Source organism: Epinephelus lanceolatus, chromosome 9, assembly GCF_041903045.1.
Source record: "Epinephelus lanceolatus isolate andai-2023 chromosome 9, ASM4190304v1, whole genome shotgun sequence".
Lineage (NCBI taxonomy): Eukaryota > Metazoa > Chordata > Actinopteri > Perciformes > Serranidae > Epinephelus > Epinephelus lanceolatus.
The window spans coordinates 36938326-36962836 of record NC_135742.1 but is presented as its reverse complement, the minus strand read 5'-3'; the positions used below and the strand labels follow the sequence as shown (position 1 = coordinate 36962836).

The window sequence follows — 24511 nt, the reverse complement described above, 5'->3', positions numbered from 1 at the left end:
ATTTATGACGTTATTTGTTTTATTCTTCTGGTGGTTTAATTTAGTTTTATTGTACAACACTTTGTAACTGTGTTTTGAAAGGTGCTATATAAAAAGTTTATTACTTTTGTTTCGAAAAGTACTGCTACTATCCAAGGTGAAAGTATTGCTACCTTACACCAAAACTAGCCTCAGTAGAGTATTGCTACTCCGTAAACTAGTGTGCAACTGTATAGCTGGGAACGAAGCACCCGGTGACCAAGTCATACATTCCACAGTCTGTGGACAGTTAAGCTAAGCACCTGACAGCACAGTTGTTGACAGGCTTCTGTGAGAAGCGAGAATAGGTTTTGGGACAAATGATGCTATGTCAGCCCAATATATAGGAGGAGGGTCCCATCCCCTCTGACATTTACTTCACTAGTGCCAGCCAATTAGGGCTGGTGTAATGTTATTTGAGCTTCTGATGATGTCACGCAGGAGGCGTTCCCATAGTGAGACACGAAACTAATGCTATGAAAGAGAACTCATATCCAACCAAAGCAGAAATGTACAATATAAATGATTTCTTAAGTATCTTCAGTGTCAAGATGTCTACCAACACCATGAGTTGAATTTGAAAATGATAGTGCTTTCTTTCGCCAAGTAAGTACTCGACGCTATGGGGTGATTGTGGTGGTGCAACATGAAGTGTCCGAGGAAGAGAGAAAAAAAAAGTCATGTTTTATTGAAAGTCCTCCCAGTTAGTCAAGCTTTATTTAAACCATACACATTTTAGTATTATGGTTATACAAAGCTGAAACCTTAAAGATACATTTTGGGATCAAACATGTAAACCTGTGTTAAGCTGTTTATCAAGTACAGAATAGTAAATAATAAAAATCAGTCACAGATGAAGTGTCTGCATCAACAAAACTGACCAATAATTATGCCACATGAACAGAGGCTAAAAATACTCAAAACTCAATTAAAACTTTGCCAACTTTGGGCCAATAATCATTTCAAACAAAAATGTTTCCCTTTTTTCAACTACACTTGAAATTAAAACATTAATACCACACACACAAGAGTTAGCTTTTATCAAGGTGTGATAGGCTGGCCAGCTCTTTAAGAAACATTAGCATTAAAGGCTTGATCCATATGAGAATACTAGGTGAAACCTACAATACTTTAAAGCTTAAAATGAGACATAATAATGAATCCCTCATTGATTCAAATGAGGTGTTTGTCATTCGGGTGTTTCAGTACTGTTTTTCATCACAGCTGGTTTTGCTTTGACTTCAGCAGTCTGCTTGTTGCAGTAACTGGTGCAGCTTAGAGGAAGAAGAGCCTGTCTGATAGCTGGATGGCTGGCTCTGTGTGCAGGTACTGACCAGACAGGAAAGCCAGTTTGTGGGCATACTTGCATGGTGCTGGAACACGAATGGTACCCGGCCAGTTCCAGTACAAATGGCACATCTTGAAAGTCAGCCTGGTGTGAGAACAAAGCATCAATGGTAAATGTGTTGTCAAACTGACCTAACATTAACATTTAAAGTCTCTTTATTTTCATGAGCCTGAATAAAATCCAAAAATACATGAAATATATCAATGCAGGAACACTTCAATCCCATGTAGTAGTTTTGATGTTCAAAATATAAATTTTTTCAGCCACTGTTGTTGAGAGTGCACTTACAACTGCTGTTTCTCATAGATAGCGCAGTTTTTCATCCGACATACACTTGCCATTTTATTATTAGGTACACCTAGCTCATACTAGTGCTGTTGCTTTCCCCAAAAATCACGGTCAAACAAATTTGCATTGCAAATGCCTATGCCGTCAAATTCATCCAGCGTAATGCTGATGCTTTCTGCAACACGGACAGTTGTGTGGCTTCCTCTCAGCTCCTTAGTGCACCAAAAATAAGTTCCCCTGACTCTGAAAAACAGTTTGCTGTGATTGTCTCATAAGCATGTATGGCCAGTGATTTCCATCTGTCTATGGTAAGAGCAAGCATCTTATCCTTTTGTATAGCATGGTGTCATGCAGTTTGACTATGCGTTTTGAGATTGTGGTATGACTTGTATTTTTATATCATGGCTTCAGTTCCATCATGAGAATCTGAAACCCATCTCCTGAAACAATACCAAGGGGCCACATGTCCTTGCATATAAATCTTGGCATCTTAGCGTTGATGACATTTTTATGAGCTTCTGGCAAAGGAAAGGGCAAGGAGTGTACGTGGTAAACAAAACTTGGCGCAGTGATGCATATTAGAGCTACATTACATCAGCAACTACAGAAAATAAATACACTGTTATGTTAAATGAAAGGTTTTCCATGGAAGATTAGTATAACAATTAATTTCATTACATAAAACAAAACCCCATCACTTTGCCCAAATATTTAAGGATTCTACTAATGCCATGACTTTCCTGGGCGTGGAAAACAAGACTGTGGAATTCATTGACTTTTCCAGGGTTTCCCTAACAGTGGGAAACCCTGGAATCTAATAAAAATAATTTGCAGACTTAAGTTACTTCAGATGCAGATGCACCGAGTTGGATACATGAACAATAATTTCTCGTGCAACAGTATATCATGAAATGGAGTTTGCATTGCATATTTGCTGTAATACATATCTTGACAAATAACACCAACATTTTTTAAATTACCAAGAGTAGCAGAAAACATGCATGTAACAGGACAGATAACGAGTTTTGGAAAAAATATAACTTCAGAAAATACATATGTCATGTTTCGTTCATTACTAAATCTTAGATTTACATTGATCAGCTGTGAGGTATGACTAGTGGATACAGAGAGGTACATACGTCTGAATGCCTTACGGAGAGGTAGTCTGATATCTTTAAGAAAAGCTCTCCAAGGTTTACATTTTTCTGAACGTTAAACATTTGTCAATTTGTTGAGAAATAGTGGACAAGAAACTTGGTCATCAATACCTTTGCAAATGGTCTGGTGTGAGGTTTGCTGTGTTGTACAGAGAGATGTAGTGAGTAGGAAGTCCACAGCCCTGGCGAATGTGATGTGCCATCAGAAAGAAGTCCACCCTGAATGAAAAGAAGCCCCAAGACTTTAGTGTTACAAACTTCAAAACAGTCAACAGCAGTTACCCTCAGTCTTTGATGGAGCCCTCATCAAAGTGCACATATTTAGTCCTCTAAACAGAAGATGGTGTTGAAGCCTTTTTAATGTTACAGTGTAACACTGCTTTTGTAAAAGCCAATTGAAGCAGAGAGCGGGCCATCTGTGGCTGAACAACTGAAATGAAATGAAATGTGGCACCACCGTGACATGTCAAATGCGGTGAGGAGTGGCTCTGTTTATCTGACACAGACTCCCTCATTGTAGCATGTGGCTGTGTGCCACCTTCATTGTTTGCACACTGAGTTTTGCCATGTGATTGGGCAGTTGGTTGTGCAGGGTTTGGAAGCACATAGGCTATATAAACTAGTAATGAATTAATTAACTGGATTGTTTTAACTACAGGATGCACTGATCTGATTTATTCTAGCGTGAAATGTGTAACACCCACTGGGTTGCTCTGCTGCATTTGCATCATGCGTTATATACAATGAGGTGGTATTCATTTCAATCATTTTTAAACAGATCCTACACACACACACACACGCGCGCGCGCGCGCGCGACGGCTTTTCACCACGGTAGTCAGTGAACAGCCAAGTGGCTGCAGTGGAAACGAAGTAAAGATAACTTCAAAATTACTCGAGTTGATTGCAACTACGCTCATTACGCTAAGTGCAATTAAACCACAGGGAGTAAGAAACCAATACTTTATCAATACATGTGTTCAGCAAGCATGAACATGTAGACAGGGATATTCAAATGCTTTGTCCACAGTCTTTCATCCACCATCACCATTGTTATGTTTTACACAAGGACAGCACGCTAGTTCGGCTAATAGCAAATTGTTACTAATAAGCTAAAATGACAGCTGTCTGTATGTAGACTGACTTAGTTTGACACTTACCTTAAAATTGGACAGATACTTTTAAACTAAGTTGCTGGCTGACGCAAACAGCCCCTACTCTCTCTACCAGCACTAATGTTACCTGCACACAGTGAATCACATCAGCAAAGAGGGATCAGGACACGAGGACAGGTGGACTGACTTTCAGTGACTGATAAATACTAAACTTCACTCAGTATTGTGATGTCAGGATTATTATTCATATAGTGACGTTGCTGTCGTAAAAAATCACTGTTGTTGCTCTAGAAACACTTTTTTTCTATTTAAAATATAGTTATCCTGCTCTGAATTTATTCTTTTGAAATGAATATATTTTCTAAAAAGCAATTATTCAGAAATGAAAAAGAACCGATGACAATACAGATAAAGTACCGAATCGATAAGGAGTATTAATAATAGTATGGGATGGACGGAGTGACAACCTGAAAACATAATGCCTCCAGCCATGGCCATCACCATCGTGGAGGCATAAAAGACCAGCCACATACAAACAGAGATGAGCAGCGCAACGCCTATGCAGGTGTGCATGGATTCCATGGTCAGTGTGGTGGCGTCAACTGACTGTGGACGCGCTCTGCTGGGGGCATGCTGCTGCAGATGTAATGCACTGCATCTGCACCCCATGTTTTTCAACTGCATGGCTGGATTCATTGTAACAACAACGGTGTTCAGAAATGCAGCCTTCACATTGATTTTAACAGGCCACTGTGTTTACACATGGAGAGTTTTGTGAAAGATACATTCAGCAAGACCAAAGAAACAACACAGGAATCTTTTGCAAAAGACTGACCAGCCTCTCTGAGTGAGGGTGTGGTCCAGAACAGTTCCAGGTGGAGGTGTGCCAACGCTGCTTGCCGCCCAGGAGTAGAGGGTGGTGCTGATGCGCTTTTTGACAACAATGAAGACCAGCTTGGGCTCATAGCTGGGAAAAGTCTCAAAGCATCTGATCAACTGTGGGATCTCGTACTGCTCCACCATCCTCAGCTGACCATCTGACACACCATCCCGATACACCACAATCTTCTCTGGCAAGTTGTGGTTCACCTACACAAAAGCACATACGCAAGTGTTATGTCAGGTGTGGGTGAAAATAAAATATTTAAGTTTAATTCCCATTGCAATGCACTCTATGCTTTTATATGTGGCATAACATTTTAAATCTACACAACACATGTTAAAAATCCAGTTTAAGTTTGGGCATTAGTATCAGAGAGTCCATGTAGATCACATCATTAACTCTGAAATACGTTTTTTTAGGGCCATTGCTCTTTTTGAGTTATGGCAGGCCACTCCTGCCGTTCAGTAGATATTTTCTTGAGGCACTGAACCAGCGGACAGTAAAAGATGACAATCAAGAGAACGTATCAGTCATCTGTGATTCTCTGCCAAAAGGGTAAGGTGTAGGGATGCACCGAAATGAAAATTTGTGGCCGAAGCTGAATAATATTAAACGCTTGGCTGAATACCGAGTACCGAATTCCGAATATCGTTGTTTAGTTTTGAACCCCCTCCAGATTAGTGTTGTCACGGTACCAAAATTGGGACCCACGGTACGATACCAATGAAAATATCATGGTTCTAAGTAGTATCACGATATCACAGCAAAAATGAGGCAGATGTGCCTTTTGTCATTTATAAAAAGATAAATCACTTTTCTATAATACATCAATGATATTTCAATAGAATAAATTATTTACTGACTTATTCATACTTCAAAAACAGCATCAATCAGTGATTAACATAGGGGGGATCAAAATAGAATAAATAAATAAAATAATCAACCAGCCACCCTCCTCCCCTTCATAAGTAAAGAACAGTCCCTAAAGTGCGGCGAGGTTTGTAGGCTGTGAATGGCTCGTTTCTCCTCTGACACATCACATTCCTGTGTTCGGCTGGCTCAGCTGTTCAGGTACTTCTGGGCAGTCCACACACCAAGAAGAGGATATTATTGAAGCCGACTTCTCCATCGCCGGTAAGCTGATGGCCGCCGTATTTGACAGGAATACATTACTGTCTGTAACCCCCGTTCAACCCACAATCGGTGGGATTCGCTTTTCGTTTCTGCTGGTAGTTGAAATCTGTAGGCTGCTTTCACAGCGTGCTAAATGATTTGACGCCAGGGCCACACTGCCTGCAAAGCGCAGCGCACCGAAATTCTCGCGCGAGCCGGAGCACCTCCGTTCACATCAGACGCATTTCTCCACGCCGGTCGCCAAGCGATTCTGCTCCCAGCTGTTGTTTGTCCATCATGGGTAACTGCCCGGCTTGACACATTCGCGCGGCTTGCGCAGAACATAGACCAGACGCTGAACTGATCGCTGCAGGGCCGGCGGCGGAGCTGCGCGGCGCGGCCGCTGTAGATGACACAATTGGTTAACATGGGTGCCGAAAGGGAACTGGCTTCAATTCTCGGCGCTTCGAGGCTATTCGTGGCGCTTCCGCGGGCAGTGTGGCCCTGGCGTAAGCCTATTTTGCTCGCTCAAATCTATTTTTAGTCGCAAATGCGAGTGCCAACATTTTAATCCGCCCGTCACAGCACGCTGTTTGATTGTGTTATCAAAACCGCACCGCTATTATTCCGCCTTGTTTTTAACTTATTCCACCGAATACCGAATGTGTGTTTTTTTTGCAATATTTGGCCGAATATATTCGGTTACCGAATATTCGGTGCATCCCTAGTAAGGTGTGGCTTAGAGAGAAGGGGGGTTGAATTACAAGACATTTCACTGTCTATTAGCTAATAAGTAAGACAAACATTAAGACATTCTTTGACTAAAGTTAAGTCTTAGCTACTGAGCAAATACAAACATTATTTTGGCAATTCTCCAAATTGATTAGGTTAAAATGCTTTGAGTCTGTAGTCTAAGTTGTCCTTCATTGAAATGTATCAATCATTGTCAGTATTTTCATCCTGCATTCATTCATATATGTTTGAGCCTCAGTAATACCCAGACTCAGACGAGGAGTCTGTTGTGCACCAAAATCAGTGACTAGCAGATGTATCAGAGTGGTTAGTGTAGTTAGCACCTTTTATTTTTTTATGTTGTATGTCAACTTGTTAGCTTGTAGACTAACTGTCAATGGCTTAGACAGCGTTAGTGGTTGTCAAACATACAATATTACATGCTATCACATGCCCAAAATAATGGTAGGGGAAACACTGCATTTATTTAATGCATGCTGGCAGTACTTGCCTCGTAGTACTTCTGCAGTGCAGCCAGTAAGCAAACTCTGAAGCCGTTGATCAATTCCTCAGTGGGTGCCTGGAATGTCACTCTGGAGTACCAGCGAGTCAGTGAGCTGGGCAAGGAAAAAAGCAAATGCATTTCTGTTAAGATACTATCGCCATTAGAAATACATGGTTATTCTCTAAAACAAACATTTTTAGCACTAATCTTCAGCTATAATGCACGTATTTTGGAGATGTTCTAAAAGAACTTTTGCAGATACAAACTTACAATCTGCAAGTCTTGTCATAAGAAGTGACTGAGTTCTGTGTGGCAATAGATGCTATAGGTAGTAACAGAAATGAAATCTAACATTGCACATAAATTCAAGAAATAACTGCTGATTGAATAACAACTGAAAAATATGAAATTCAAACAAGTAGCAAAAGGGTAGGAGGGTGATTTACCTGTTCAAACTTGCAACAAAGCCCATTACTGACTGATGTGCCTTGCTGGTGTCATGGTGGACATCAACTCCCACTACCATCAAGTTTTTCTATTTAAGTAAGAGAGAGATCCATTATTTCCCCACTGACTGCAATAATACTATATCATCTTTTCAGATGAACCACAACATCTATTTAATGCTGTTCCATGAAACATAAGTATACAGTGACCAACCAAAACATTAAAACCACTAGCAACTGAAGTGAATAACATTGCAGTGTTACCCAAACACTGTTGTAGACCAAGTACACCCCTTCACTGCAAGGACACTCCACTTTGGAGGTGCCCCCCCCCCCCCCACCCCCACCCCAGCAGGAGAGTGCGCCATACCACACCACAAAAACTACTTAGGAATGGCCCGTGGAACGTTTTAAAGAGCTCAAGACATTGACCCGACCTCAAAATACCTCAGATCCCAATCTGATTGAGCATATGTGGGATGTTTTGATGTACTGACACAGGACCTCTGGGGATGTGTTATATTGTCTGTCACCAGGGCGTTGGTGGCAGATCCTCTGAGACCTGTGGGTTGTGAGATAAGGTACCAGCACGTCCTACAGATGCTCAACCAGATTCGGATCTGTAGAATCTGGAGGCCAGGTTGACGCCTGAGCTCTGTTAGGCTTCTTGAGCTACTCTTAAGTAGTTTTTGCAATGTGACATGGTGCAGGACCCAAGGTTTCCCAGCAAAACATTGCATGGTAACAAGATGAGCAGTGTTATTCACTTCACCTTCCAGTGGTTTTAATGTTTTAGTTGATTGGCGTAATGTTTCCTTTGATTATGATACATCGTCCTAAGAAGCAGTATTAGGCATTATTGCTCAATAAACCCAAATTAGGCTGCCTTCCCATTCAGCCCAGGAAGAAAAGGCGTTTGCATCCTCCGCCTTATAACATGATACCCACCAGAGGAACATTGACAGTCCACAGCTCTCCTCCCAACTTGCTGTTCACCTGCAGGAGTATCTTTTGGGCAACACTCTTCAGCTTCTGTGGCTGGGATATTGTCCGGACGTTGATGGCCTGTTACACAAAAAGTAACAAAGACGCTAACCTTTATTTCTGACTGGGAGAAAATATTTTCAACATAAGAAAGGACTTCTTTAACAGTTTCAAACTTTACTATGTTTTCCTCTAATTCTAGACCTGCCATGCACACCACATGGACAAGCACTACGAACCTGGGACGGGATGGGACTTCTGACACAGCAGAGCTTCTTGATGGCACTGTAGAGATCGTCTCTGTTGCCTACCATGATGCAAACAACAAGCTGCATATTGGGCTGTAAACAGATAAGAAATGGAGTTATTTAGGCATGATTTTAGTTCAGTGGTACCACACACACAATTATCATTTCAACATGCAAAAACTTGCATAGCTGTTTAAATGTCTTTCCAAGCAAGGAAAGACGGATCATGCAAACGGATACAATGAATTTTTTACATGGTTCCCCAGAGAGCCGCCTGAAAAACTGAATTATAAATAATTGGCAGTAATGTAGATGCAGTTTGTAGTTAATGGGCTAAATCATGCAAAATCATTCAGGGCTTGAGAGTAACAGTTGCTCATGTTGCCCAAGGCAACCAGACTGGAACCACTGTCAGTCATTTTGCGGTCTGGTTTCTGCAGCAACCACTGTTAGTTAAAAATAGAGTTTTTAGATGCCAGCAAAAACACAACAACTGTTATTTAGTCACTGCAAGAGCTAACAGTCACATGGATTTGTTGTTTGTGAATGCACAGAGACTGCCATTTACAATACCAGGACAAATATTTGCAAGTGATGTTAGACATACTTAATTCATAATATAAAGTGCTACATACATCCATTAGGCTCAGAGTACCTTCATCATGACAAATAGCACAAACACCAACACTTCATGTGTGGTGTGTTCTGCTCTTATACTGCTAAATATCTGGTGGTAGTGGTTCAACTTCATCACCAATTCTTGTGGCTATGTTTAACACCTAACATCCAATCCCCTAACATACTGTTAAGTTATATTTGTACCAATGTATAACACTGGATAGCACCAATATGACATTTTTTTAAATTCACCATCAATTAGTTAAAAGCATGTGGGCAGGGCACAGAAAAATGTAATGTAGACACACTGTGCGTGATGCATAGTGGACACGCTTGGAGGACACAGGAAAAGGCAGATCTATCCATTTAGATGGTTCTCTAGATAGATCGATAGTTTGAAGTATTAAATTACTTGGTAGGCCACTAATCTACATCTTTATGTTATGTCATACCTTACTGGTGAGCTGAGCGTGGATGCTCTTGACATAAGTCTCAGTGCGATCGTCCCTCAGCTCCACTTGAGTGGGTCGCTCCAGTCGCATCCCAATAGGCCCAGCCACCTTGTTAAAGGTGGAAACCAGCTCTTCAGCCTGCTCTGCACAGCGGCGAGGGTAGAAGATGGCCCAGGTGTTTAATGGGATCTAAGATAGGTAAGTTGGTAAAGAAACACAGTAATACAGCCATCATTTGTGGGACAATTCTGAATATTTGAAACGATTTAAATATTAATTTTCTGCAGTATGAATACACCAGAACCAGCTGTGCCTTTCACTCCCTTATTGTTAGTTTTTACCACAGTCATTTTTCTCTGCCATTAACCAGGAAAGAAATTCCAGTATTGTGACAACACTAGTGGTTACACACGGATGCTTGGGAGAAAGACAGATACAACTGTGGTCACCATCACTGAAGACGGAGTTTGGTAATCACGACTACACAGATCACTAATATATTAACTTTGGGTAAAAAAAGAAAAAAGACAAAGACCAGACAATGTTGTTGCCTTACTTCATCAACTTCCCAGTTAAAATGTTTTATATGATGCATTATGGCTAAATTATATTCATCAAAAATTAGGAGACAGCATCAGAGATTTGCCTCAAGTACTCACAGAGCTGATTGAAGGATCCCTGACAACCTCTCTGGACCAGGATACGTCAGCACCAGTGGTGAAGGATGAAGACTGTAGGCAGATGGTTTCAACCGGAAGAGTTCTACCTTTCATCTGCACGAGAGGAAGACATCACACAGTATACTTTCAAAACAAAAGTGTGGGAAGTGTGTCTTTCTACCTGCCTGCTTCACTGCACCTATCAGACAGTCAGACTTCATTTAAATACTTTACAGAAATTGTCATACTTGATGTTCTTATATCCTGTTTTTCCAGAGCTCCTTGCACTCAGTACCCAGTATGAGACACCAGAGGGCTCTGGGTAGCTGACCAGGATTGTTAACCACTGCTTCAAAAGAAACACTATTTACTATGACTTCAAAAAGTAATGACTCTTTTTTTTGGTATGGGTTACTAGGGGCAGATGTAGTCACTGTCTTGCCCTGCCCTCAACCTGTAACTCAGTCTTCCACGGAGTCCGCCATGTTTTTTCTATAGTAGCTCAGAACAATCAAACACTAGCTCTAGCTAAGGCCATCTGTGTTGTTTTTGCGCCAGCCACCCAAGTGTCAGTTGGTTACAATCTAAAATCTCCCCACTACATGCCAATAAATCCTACATACTGGACCTTTAACTATTAAAAGTTAGAATAAAGTCTTGTTATCAGCAGAGCCTCACCACCAGGATTTCCGAGTCCATGTCCAGTCCCCACCGGCTGAGCTCCTTCAGACTCTCAGGGTTTGTTCTGATGTTCTTCAGAAGCTGTTTTATTGAGTGAGTGTGCTGCTCACCACTCACATTTATGTGCATGGTCAGGTCCTACAACACATAACAAAAGACACTGTCACTGAGTGTATTACCACACGTTCTTTTATCACCTATTTTTAGACAAATATTTCCAGACCTGCATCTCCTGAGATGACAGATATTATTGTTCAACACTTTTTAAACCACTGACACTTCACATTTAGTTTTATGTCACTGAGGGTTTGGGAATAGTTGTGTCGACCATCTTATGACATTTCTGACCTTCTACAGTGTTTAAAACAATACAATATGCTAAATATAACTGGGACATTTGGACTAATGTTAATTATCTGCCAATTTTTAGTCATTTATACTTATAGTACTTCACTGGAAGAAATATTTCTTTTCACTTCTTTAAACTTGTCAGGACAACATTGTTAACAGCCAAGGCTCTAATGAAACATGGCAGCTCTTGGGGTTTAAACTTACATCCAGCCCTAAAGATAAGATCTGACGAATGGATTTGCAGTCAATGCAATTACTGTCACACACAGTCTCTCTCTGGTACATGGCAATAACATGATAGTGAATGTTCAAACTGGTGTGAACCTGTATAACCAAGCTATAATTGCAGACCTACCTTGCCTGCTTTCAGCACAATGAAAAACACTAACTGTAAAATTAAAAATTGTTAAAGGCATTACATATTGTTGTTCACATTGTGAGGACAAAGTCATGTATTTACAGATGCGTAATGTAGATGTTGCTCTTTAGGTTTAAAGGTATAAGACCAGCATCTGAGAGGAAGAGAATTGTGTCAACATCAAATTTACCTTCATAGCTCTGAAGTCCTTCCTCATTTTCTCTGGGATTCCCGTCATGAAAGAGAGCTCCGGTACTAAAAGGATCTCCCCAGTAATGATTTGCTGCAATAAATCAATATTATAACATTATCTACACAGTTAAGTGTTTACTACCAACGGTATTCATCAATATGTTAGTAGCTCTGATCTTTTTCGTAGTTACGAACTATATCTACACCTGCTTCTGGCTGCTTGTGTAAATAAGATCTTGCACAGAAATGTTGCTTGCTTGTGCTATTAGAAATTACAATTTAATTTCCTATTGTGCTCTTTTATGTTCACTATACGCAGATTCCTTTGAAATAAGTAAGTTAAACATGAAACATTTAATTAAATTAGTTGGCATTTAGCAGATTTAAGCTTCAGATATGGGTTCTTAAAAATGTGATTTTTTAAATCTAACGACTCAATACAAAACTGGAAAACACTATTCTCTGATTAAATGAAATGACAAACCAACAAACTAATACCATACAGCAAACAGTCCGGATAAAGTGAAAGGTAAAGACAATTCAGACACTTGAATTAACAATCTGAACCGCTCTGTGTCAGAAATAACCACTTTCAATGGACATACAGTGACAATGTTCAGTTGCCCCATTTGCTTTTACTGCAGCTCGTTCTGTGGCTGCTGGCCACTGCCAGTTCGCTCAATACTGGACCAATTTCAAAAATTGTTATTCACATCAGTCTTTGATTTAGACAGGTAAATAGGGTCCAGATTGAAAAATGCTTAATTAATCCGCCAAGTCCTGACGTGAAATGTATTCATTGCATTGTAACCACAAGGTTGCATCTAGTGTTGCACGCTCTACTGGTACCAACGGTAGACCGCGGTACTAAAACACCACGGTACATATGATACCATAATGTTGGAGTACCGTAGTACCACGGTACCACGACTGTGGGATAAGTTCAAAGTCCAAACACAAAGGGGTGAGTGTCCATGTGCTGTTCATTAACGGCGCGCGCTGGCCACCTGGCACTCAATATGCTGCTGCAGTGGTTTGTTTTCCAGTGACATGTCAGGTATTAGCTGAGCTATTGAGTATCTTTAAGCAGTGAAAGTTATTATTTATTTGTTTTTTACTTGTAGGCTAGATTTGTTTATATATGCTACAGTGATTTGTTTTCCACTACAGAGCTCTACGGTGCGAGCATTTTACTGGCATTTGCGACTAAAAATAGTTTTGTACGAGCAAAAGAAATCATTCAGGAGCACGCTGTGTGAGTGCAGATTTCAACAAGCAGCAGAAACGAAAGGCAAATCCTGCCGGTTGTGGGTTGAACGGGGGTCACAGACAGGATTACAGCGGAGCACTATAGAGCTCTTAAGTCACGCCCCTTCCGGTAGACCCCCATCGGACCTCTAGGGTCGGAAAATATGAATAGGAGTCAATAGCGAGAAAATTATTATTTTCTGGTCCCAGTCATTAAATGCCTTGGATTACACAAATGTTTTGTGTGGGTCTAATTAATATTTTTTCATGTTAAGAGTTTGACAGTTTATTGTATGATTCTTCAGTTATTCCATTGAAATATCATTGATGTATTATAGAAAAGTGATTTATCTTTTTCTAACTGACAAAAGGCACATCTGCCTAATTTTTGCTGTGGTATCATGATACTACTCAGAACTTTGATACTTTCACTGGTATTGTACCGTGGGTCCCAATTTTGGTACCATGACAACACTAGTTGCATATCCGCTGAGTATACTGCTGTAAAAGTTTTACTTCATTATTTGAAGAAAAAAAAAAAGATACTTTACCATGTGTCTTTAGCATTTATTATGATAAAATAACTGATGCTGAGGAGAGCATTTACCTTCCCTCCCGGCTTAGATCTCTCCTTTGGACGATGCATGAGCAGAGGTTGGTCCATCTCTTTGATTGTAATCCCATAGTTCTTGCTGATAAATGTGGAAAGCCATGCAATACAATGAGGATAAATAAGTGTTCAAATTATAGTTAAAACTTTCATTGCTTCTTTGATTTGTATAGACTGACACCATTTCAACCCACAAATACATAAAACTTCTGCTATACTCTTCTGGTCTGTTTTGAAAAGATCATGAACGGAGCAACCTCACCTGTAGTAATCCACAAAGGTGGTTTGGGTGCCATCCATCAAAGTGAAGGTGTCCTTGGGAGACTTGTTCCACTCGATGGCATCAATGCGGTAGGTGCGGTTGTTGTAGCGGGTGATGACGATGCTGCCTATGAGCTCTTTGGTGCATTCATCTTGGAAGCTCTGTTTGCTCTGCTGGTACAGCATGTTCCTAGCAGACAGCAGGGGCCAAAGGTAAAGGTTTTTCAATTTTCAGCTTAAACAGAAAGGCCGTGTGCCTTGTTTTGGCCTTTCATGTTTAGAGAGAAAGGGCAAGGCTAGGGAAAGATTATTACTATTTATAAATAATCTGTAGATGCAATAAGCCTGTTGCACTTGGCAAACCAACTCACCTCTTGATCCAACCACATCCCCAGAGGGAAGGGTTATAGTGGTCAATTCTATTTACAGTTCTGTCTCAGAGGACAGATGCACTCAGAACATGTTCTTACAACCTGCTCCTCAAATATGTATGACTATATCATAGAACACAACATTTACTGTAAATAGCTCTGTGACAGGGTCATGGCATATTTGATGTTTAAACTTGTATGAGCATGTCTACAACGGACAAACAGGAGAAATAGATGAAAAGATGCCCTCTTGATTTTATCATGAAAGACATAAAAAAATCCTGCCCTATAGCTTTGACCACTGAGAATGTAACACTTTATGGAAATAGAAGTGTAAGGCCCTGGCTGCTTTACAATGAAAAAAATTCCAGTTTGACCTATAAATATGAATTTATCTGAACTTGCCACTGTTTGTGTGTTACTGTTGATGTTCTGTGTGAACTCACATGACATCCAGCACGGAGTCATTCCGCAGGACTTTGTGAGACACATCCACATTCAGGTACAGGCCTCCGTCTGTGCGCTTGATACTGGTTGAGTAACCTGGCCACACTTGCAGCCTACAAAAACAGACAAGCAAAATAATGAATCGGCTAGTGTTGCCATGATATTAGCAGGTGTCTGCCTTCTGATGTTAAAATTCAACTCAGTACTTACCGATGTTTTCCAAGAATGACGGCGCTTTCTGGATCGTAATGATTTCGACCCACCAGCTTCAGCCCAATGATTTTCATTACCCTTAAAAAAAAAAAAAACCAACAAAAAAACAAAAAACAAAAACGAGTCATGTCCTGTCATTAGACTGTCCTAAACAGTGAAATAAAACAGCATGATTTCTTAAATAATTATGGTTGCTTAGAGTTTTTCATTAAATGGCTTTCATGAAATCAAAAAAAAAAAATGTCCATTTTCTAAAGCAGTCTGGTTTGAAGTCAAACAGATCATAAAAACATGTCTTAAAAACTACTTAAGGCTCATTTATGTTCAACATTAGATGCAGAAATGGAGATGGACGGAGCCTTCTGTCCATACTCGATCAACACATATTTGTGCATGTTTTTGAAAGCTTACAGATACGAATGAAATGGAGCGGTACTACCCGAGATCGTGGGGGCTGTGTAATGTAGTTCGAGATTTGACTGTAGAAGACCATGAAGACATTTAAATAATGGTGTAACGGAACGAACTAGTAATATACAATACAGGGTTTGACATAAGCAATGGCCTGATGGCCCGGGGCCAATCAAAAAGTATGTCGGGCAAGTTGACTGACAGGCCACAAGCCCGCTCGGGCCAGTGACGCTGTAAGGCTTTTTTTGTCAGGGGAACAACTCTAGCAGATTTTTATCCCACTTTTCTCGAGCCTTCAGTAGATTTATTGGGCTTTTTGGCCAAAGGTGCCCTCACCTTTGCTCGTGCAGTGAAACACCGGCGGAGGGAGAAACGTGCCGGTGCACTTGTGCGTCTCTGCCAATGCGGACACTGCACACCGCTGCCATGCAGGTATATTTCTCTCCAATGTGTGTTCGCTGGCCAGTAAACTGGATGAACTTCAGCTACTGATGGTGAAAAACGGATACTTTTCTACATCTGCAGTTTGTGCTTCACAGAGACGTGGCTGTGTGGATCGATACCGGACTCTGCACTGCAGCTGGCAGGCTTCCAACTCTTTAGAGCGGATCGTAACACGAACTCTCCGGCAAAACTATAGGTGGAGGTACCTGTTTTTACACTAACAGTGGCTGGTGTAATGACGTGACAATGATCCAGCAGCACTGCTCTCCTGATCTGGAATCTTTTTTTCATCAACTGCAAACCTTTTTACTCCCCCCGGGAGTTTGCTTCATTCATTCTGGTCGGTGTTTACATCCCACTGCAGGCCAACGTGCAGGAGGCACAGCGCACGCTCGCCGACCAGATAGCTACTGTGTGTGTGGAGCGGACTCCTTAGTTATTGTCCTTGGTGACTTTAACAAAAGGTAACCTCACCCATGAACTCCCCAACTACAAACAGTTTATAAAATGTCCGATCAGAGAGAAGAATATCCTGGATCACTGTTACACAACTGTTAACAACGCCAAATTTAAATTATCCTTTAGAGGCCGCACCGCATGAGAGAAAAATAGGACATCAACTTATTAGTCAATATAAGAATGACTGAGAAACTGACACAGCAATGGACCAGCTGAACGCTTTCTTCTGAGAAAGAAATTAAAATGAGAAAAAATATCCCAAACTGTATTAAAATATTATTGTTTGCGAGTTAACGGAGGGCAATTACAGCATTTAAAAAAAAAAAAATAAAATAAAAAAATCTTAATGTGACAGGTTAAGTAAATTATTGCTATTATGTCACAGTGTGAATTACATGTAGTTACAGTATAGCAGAACACCATTTATCTGAATGTTGGCACAATTTCAAAGTTTCCAATTGTAAAGTTTTAGACTGCACATAAATTAAGTAGTCAATCTCTGACCAAACAGTGTAGGATCTGTTTTTAAAAATACCTCCTGAGCACCACATTGTAGAATGGGATGCATAGATCTGAGTTGGGTGGCAAAATCTTCGTCATCTCAATTTGTATTTGTATTTCCACATTATCGGTCCGTCTCAAACTCTTGAGAACAACCACCTGCAAGTCATCAAAATATTATGCAAACAAGGAATCCAGTGTTATGTTCAGCAATCTGATAGATTTTGCACTGTATAGATCTGCACAGACAAAATTCAATACATTTAAATGAACAACTACTTTTTTAATAGTTTTAGACCTCTGTAAGAACTCGGGTCATCTACACACACAATCTGAATTAATTAAAAATTGTTAACACACTTTAGTCAATTAGTCACATGACTGATAAAGTTAACTGTGATACTTACGTCATTCAGCTTCACAGGCAGGAAGAGTATGGAGCCATCAAAAGCTACTACTTCCCCTGTGGCTGAGCGGTGATCTTTCATCATGCCAAAACGCATCGCCATTGATTCAACGTTTGGACTGAAAGACAGACAACAACACTCGTGACTTCTAAAAACCACACAGCACTTCCCCAATCACCAGTATCCACTGACAACATTATTCAACAAATAGCTTCTATGGAATACCTTTGCACTAAATGTGTCAGCTCTGGGATTTTATTAACAGCATTGCTTCAGTATATTTTTAGCTTTGGTTGTCTATGTCCATTTTTGATTCATGTTGTCATTCAAAAAACGTGCTATCAAGTGTTGAACAAAGTCTTGTTTCATATGAAATGGTGGCTAATACTTAACACATTTATTATTATTATTTTTTTAAATTTCCATTTATTTAATTGTTGCTAAATGAGGATACAAATGATACCAAATACTTACGTGAATGTAACATGGTACTGATAGACAGCTTCATTCTTGCAGCGAATCGGGATGTGGTTTGAGCCGATAGTTATAGGAGCTCCTTTTGTTCCAGCCTTGTTTTGTGGCTCACTGATCAGATGAGAATATAAATGCACAAGATCATTTAAGCACAACCAACACAAACAGTGGGTTACTTGGTGGTACTGGGTTTTATCTTCTGTGTCTGTAAATCTTAAGTGAATGGTGGCCTTGAGACAGCAAGATGATCTCACACAACTAGCACTGATAAAAGCTGACTGATCAAACGCACTACGTTGCCTCACATTTCTAAAACGATGCACCTGAACACACCACAAAGACCATAGTCAAAGGCTTGCTTTATTTACAATAAATAAAGGCTGCATCATATGGTCACGAAACAAATGTAACATTTTGCTCTGTTTTGCTTTGGCATCCTCAAGTGCAACACACACCGCCGCCGGCGCGGCGCTGTGGCTGTCAAGTGCCGCCCCCCAACACACACTGGCAGAGGCCCGCAGCAGCACCGTTGACATGTATTTCCCACCCCAGCCCTCTAGGTGGCTGTACCTACACTAGTTGCCAACGGTTGCCAACTGCTAGTAACAGAAGAAGAAGAGGAAAAACTTTAAGGCAACAGCAACTTGGATTTCACGGGTGAGTTTCATCTTATTAAAAATTTGAAACAACTGGTTTTGATACCACGGCGGCCGAAAACATACATAAAAGGCTTTTCTCGCAGCGCCGCCATGAGCGCCGGCCGCGCTGGAAATAGAGCAGTGGGCTGAAGCAGAGCGGCGCGGCGCGTCGGCCGTCGCCAGTGTGGGTTGCTTCATAGAATATAATGGAGGCAGGCGTTTTGACGTGCAGCGTATGGCGGCGGTGTGTGTTGCACTTCACTCATGGTATGGAAGAAGAGGTGGATGAGTAATGTAATAACACAGGATGCACAGATTAAGCTTCTGATAGGCTCGACTGACAGCCAGTTAGTGATGGGTGACAGTTTACTACTAGGATTGGGTTGGTATGAGGGGAAAAAACGGTCCGGTTTTTGTGAAAAACCGCATCAAGTCGGTAATACCAGATATTCGCCACTTGGGGGCGCAACTGCCTCATTTAAAATAAAAAACAACCATAAGACAACAGAGTGACAGTAACACGTTGTTTCTTTTATTCCTTACAAATAAATTTGCAGGTTTAGCTTACTCAGTCAGTGCAAACAAGGGCTGCCTCCTTCGTCTGGCTCAAAGCCAAAGTGTTGCCATATTGGCGCATTCTCTAAATTCTTCGAGACTAAATTGTCTGCCATTATCGACTACCCGTCACTGTTAAACAAACTCCAGGCTACAGTACACCCCCTAGCTCGGTCCCCGCCCCACCCCCACTCCCCTCTCTCTCCTGCTCGCTGTGTGCTTGGCGAAGAGGCAGACACAGGTGCTCACAGACTCGGACGTACTATAAGCAGAGCGGACTCCGTGAGGAATGTCCGCAGTCATTCGGGCTTCCATATTCGAGCGCACTTCCACGTTGTAGTTTCCTGTAACATTGTCCGTGAAAAATCCCCGCGATGTGAAAAATACATGCCGAGCAGTCTTTTGTGTGACACTGGTGCGCGGAGCGGTTGTAAAATCTGAGCTTTGTGCGCACAGGGCTTGCGGACATCTGCTTTTAGTCCGGGCGGATCTCCGAGGAGTCCGCTCCACGTACGTTCCGCCCAAGTATGACGTATGCAGTCCGGTCAGTCCCAAAATAAAAACCTGGTCCAAGATGGAGTACCGAACCAAATTGGTATTACCGAGAACCTCCTGCTGCTATTATGTCTCTGTAGCGAATAGGGTTGGGTCGGTTCTCGGTAATACCAATTCGGTTCAGTACTCCGTCTTGGTCCGGTCGGTCTCAAAATAAAACCCGGTCCAAGACGGAGTACCGAACCCAATTGGTATTACCGGGAACCGACCCAACCCTATTTGCTACAGAGACATAATAGCAGCAGGAAGTCAGCTTGGTGTGTCAAGGCCCTAAGAGGTAAGTACCAGCTAAAAAAAGTTTACTTACCAGACTGCCTCCATTTTCAGCTCTGTCTTTGCCGGTGCAACAGCAGAAGGCTTCGGCAACTCTGGAGTAGTGGGCAGCAGGGGCACGATTCCTTCAGATTTTTGGCATTTTAAAAACTTTTATCATAAGTTCTTGTTACCCATATAATCATGTTAACTAAATATAATTACAATGAAGGTTGATCATCTATTTTAACCTAGCTGAAGTAAATATTTTATCTTTTGCATTGTCTCATGAATAGTCAGAAACATTTTTCAGAGTTTTCCTACCAGTGTGGGAAGTCTGAGAGTGTAGAGCTGCTTGTTGCTCAGGGGCTGGAGAAACAGACTCGATACGACCTGGAGAAAAAGGAGGTGGCAGAGCGTGTCCTCTTCCTACTCCAGGTTGAGGCATCGCTGCTCTTCCAAGCCCCACCATCGTCTGTGGGGACAAACCTCGGCCTCGGAGACTGGAACAGGTCAAATTCCACAGCAGACAGGGTTAAGTATCATTTTTTTCATTTAATACTAACAGTGGTTGCAATAATTCTGTATCAATGCTAATTTTAAAACAGTGGGAATATAGGAGGGTCTGACCAACAAAAAAATTACAATGCCCTCAAAAGACGTTACAGTTAACCACGAGTAAGCATTGTGAGATCCTGTACGCATCTTAGGATCTGCCAAAAGCTGCTCTTACATTTACAAAAACACAAGTAGCTCAGAAATGACTGCTTCACTTCAGTTACAAAAACAGATCCAGATCCTAGTTAATCAGGCACACCTATCTAAAACTAAAGCAATAAGATATAATTGCGCTGCAATATTTCCTGCCTTCATAAATGCCACAATGTACAATTTTAGGGAGGTATTAATTAAATCTCTGGCCATTTTGGAAGATGTAGTTAGTGGTGTTGTTATTGTTGTATTGTACTGTGTTATGCTGATAGGTGTTCTTGTCACTCCTCTGCCAACTACCTGCTACCTCTGCCCATCACCTCTTCAGGTAGGCCCATGCTCTCTGGACTGCTGAAGACATCTACTGGGACACCTTGCAGCTTTGTATCACCCATACCACCAGCTGCTCCTCTTCCTACAACAAAATGTAAAACAATCCGTACAGAGTGACATGGGTTTAACCTGCATTAACATTTTTTTCAAAATAGATCAACACTCGTCAGTCCTCTGAGCTTTGCTTAATGAGGGTCACTCACTCCCTGCCTTTGGTAAATGGATGTCTCCATTTGGACAAGGACCTTAATTTAATGATATTGATGTTTAAATGTCTTTTAAACAACTCCCAAACAGAGAGAAAGAGAGAAAAAAAAGAGTGTGTACATATGTTCAGACAAAGTGTGAACTATACAAAGAATTTCTCTGCCATTAACACATTTTTTTAAAAATCGCCTTGTACTGGAATACAAGTATTTTTAACTTCATATATTTTCTCTGTTAATAGATACAATTTAATGAATAGGAGGCTATTTTATAGCTGTGATAATGCTTCTTTAACGAAATATCCTGCTAATTATATGAATTGATGCATTGAATTTATGCTTTTTCAAAAATTTGAAACCATGCATGTTTTCTGTTTATCAAGTCCCTCTCACACCATGCAGTTTCTTCTTGCCACAAGAGGGTGCAATTGCATGCATTGTAACCAATACTGTTCCCCATCTAAGGAAGTTACTGCATCAGTGATGTGCTAAGAATTTCTCCGTAATTATTACAAAAAGTAATCATATCACACAATAGTAGTTCTCCATTAATGACACACCATATGTACCTGAACACATCTTACAGCGCTAGGTGTAATGTTGTTCTGCTTCACAGCAGCATGCAAAATGCTTTAATGTGCAAAACTAGTATCTACAAGTCATTTTAGTCAAACATTGTTAATGTACAGTGGCAACCAATAACTACTGATAAACCAATAATTGGTCCCAGCCTGTTTATTTTCCACCCAAAAAACCTTTTAATACAGACCCAGAGGTGGTGCTCCTCTTCCCCATGAGGTCACTGAAGGCTCAATGCCCATTCCTCTAAACATTGAGACCAGTGTTGATCCTTGACCATAGGTAGTCGTATCAACCTTTAAGTAGACAAAAATGTTGGCAGATCTTGATGTAGGGCAATATCATTTAAAAAGTTAAAACATACAAATTGTTTATGCATATAGATACATTTTTTTGTTCCAACCTCTTTTGTTGTTAAAGCAGAGGTCTCCTCTGTTTGGTCTCGTGTTGTGGTTTCATGTGGTGACGTCTGTACATGCTGCGGATCCAGACTAGGCAGGATTACACCTCTGGCCACCCCTAACACTGGCTCAGTTGCTGGGAAGAGCAGCCCCCTGGCTCGGCCAACTCCTCCATATTCAGGCTGCACCAGCAGCCCTCTGGCGTGTCCAAACACAGGTTCAGTAATGGGCAGAGTTACTCCTTGTCTTTGTGGGGTATCACCTAGAGTTGGGAAACCTCTGGCTCGTCCTACACCAGGCCTTTCTGTAGAGAGCAGTAGCCCTCTACCACGTCCTACAGCCGGCTCCTGAGGCTGTAATCCTGCTCCACGTCCCAGCCAGGGGACGCCCGTCATACTGCTGAGCTCAGGAGGGTGCTTTGGATCCATTTGGCCAACTTCTGATATAACCAGTTCACACAACAATGGGTTAACTGCAGGGAAACACCCATAGAATAAAATTCATTAATGGCACGCCACCTAAGGATATTATGCAGACAAGAATGTAAAGACAAAAAAAAATCTCAATGCAATGCAAAGCAAAAGACAACGCTCTGGCTAATTCACATACATTGATATTACTAAAGCGCTGAAATGCATTAAAATTCATCTGCCAAAACGAATATAGCTCTGGTTTGAAGAACAGATACACATCTCAGGCCTGTCTAATTTAATACAGACAGACAATTTAATTTGTCAAGTGGCTGCAGCTTTGTTCATTTTTTCTCTATAGCTTGGTGCAGTCAACTTTAACATAGAAGGAAAGGGGCAAAATAACATAAAATTTACTACAAGATTTAACACGTTGACAAAAAGAACTGAGAATATGTTTCATTTTTTTAAAACGTTAATTAATAACTAATTAATCCCTTACAGTTATTACAAGAGAATAAACTTGATGAGCGGTAAAGCTAGAGCAGACAGTGTTAATGAGACCGCATGGGAAATAATGTTGGGTTAGCTAATATAACCTTCAAGATGCACCTTGAGTTAGCTTGTTCTTATCGTGTTGTCTGACTCTAGGTATGCTAACGGTAAAAGCAGACTTAGCGGCGCCTCGCTTCACCAGTTCGCCCTTATCGCCATAAAGTACAAATTTATTCATCCATTTATGACAGCTTACATTAGCTACTACTACTATGTCACTTAGCTACTGAACAATAGCCATCATGTTAAACTGCGTTGACTGCATAGCACCGCAGTTAGCTAAAATTAATTCTAGCTAACGTTAGCTAATTGAACAAACACGTGTTGAGGACAATTAGGCTACACAGACGATACAATACAGCCGAAACACGTCCAAAATCACTCGACCTTTTTAACAAAAATAACACACTGTAAGTTATTAATGTTAAAAGCATGAGTGCCCAAAATACATGTACACATATCTTACCTGGCACCAGCTGACAAGTCCGTGTTAAATTAATCCACCTGTTAGATTTAGCAGGTTGATGGATGGTATTTTCCCGCCCATACGCTTATTGGATAATCAGTAGGTTTGACCCAAGACATTGGTTCACTGAACTGTCAATCATCCATGGATCATTTAAATGATACTGGGGAATATTGTTTTTTGTCGCCCTCTGGCGGTCACCACCTGGCACCTCACTTGAGCAATTAAATTCACTGGCTGTTTATGTGCACATGACAGCATCAGTTTATTAATTTCAGTGACCTTAACGCCCTGCACTTAACTTTTAATGCAGACTCATGGAATGCAGTTCAGTCAGGCTCCCATGAAAAGGCCTAACTCAATAATGATAATGTATGGTTAAAACAAACTGGGCTGGGATTCAGCATGGTGTGTTTCATATTCACCCATTTCATTTGAACCTGGAAGATACAGGACTTTGTGCTGGTGGCCTATTGCAGCCCACTCAGGTCACTATATCTTTGTGTATGAGTATATTTGTGCAGCTTACTGATTTTGAGTAAAATGTTTGATTAAATTAACCATATGGTGGCATTAAATTGAATGTACTGATATTTAATGGTTAGTCACAAATCATTTACAGTCATAAATTAAGCTAGCTATGTTCAAATCAGGCCACCACACCAACTACAGATATTTTGTTGGCAATATGTACAAAGGAAAACTAATAGGCAGAAGCTGGGCCATTTTGTAGACTTTTGCAGTAAGGGTTGTGACTGACCAAAATCATGAACCGTACTCATATTTAGGATGCTTGAGACAAAGCTAAAAATTGTTACTGTGCGATTATACAGGCAATCACTTCTGTCTTTGGGGAAA

At 40.9% G+C, this 24511-nt stretch overlaps 1 protein-coding gene across 2 annotated transcripts; it reads right to left on the bottom strand.

Moving 5' to 3' along the window:
• Window positions 1–701: 701 nt before the first annotated feature.
• Window positions 702–23702, bottom strand: piwil2 (piwi-like RNA-mediated gene silencing 2). Of its 2 annotated transcripts, none has more exons than XM_033620123.2 (24): window positions 23654–23702; window positions 22225–22694; window positions 22012–22117; window positions 21004–21118; window positions 20317–20495; window positions 20048–20138; window positions 17993–18103; window positions 17519–17636; window positions 17146–17270; window positions 15294–15374; window positions 15083–15196; window positions 14267–14455; window positions 14002–14086; window positions 12145–12237; window positions 11243–11383; window positions 10565–10678; window positions 9906–10094; window positions 8827–8928; window positions 8552–8668; window positions 7604–7692; window positions 7164–7269; window positions 4760–5013; window positions 2923–3030; window positions 702–1450 (listed from the first exon to the last, which is right to left on the bottom strand). In XM_033620123.2, exons 2-24 carry the CDS (start codon window positions 22648–22650, stop codon window positions 1294–1296), a joined length of 3210 nt encoding a protein of 1069 aa, XP_033476014.2. In that variant the 5' UTR covers window positions 22651–22694; window positions 23654–23702; the 3' UTR covers window positions 702–1293. The 2 variants fall into 2 exon arrangements, with proteins under 2 accessions (XP_033476014.2, XP_033476015.2); XM_033620124.2 differs by having other exon boundaries at window positions 20048–20108.
• Between the last annotated feature and the right edge of the window lie 809 nt (window positions 23703–24511).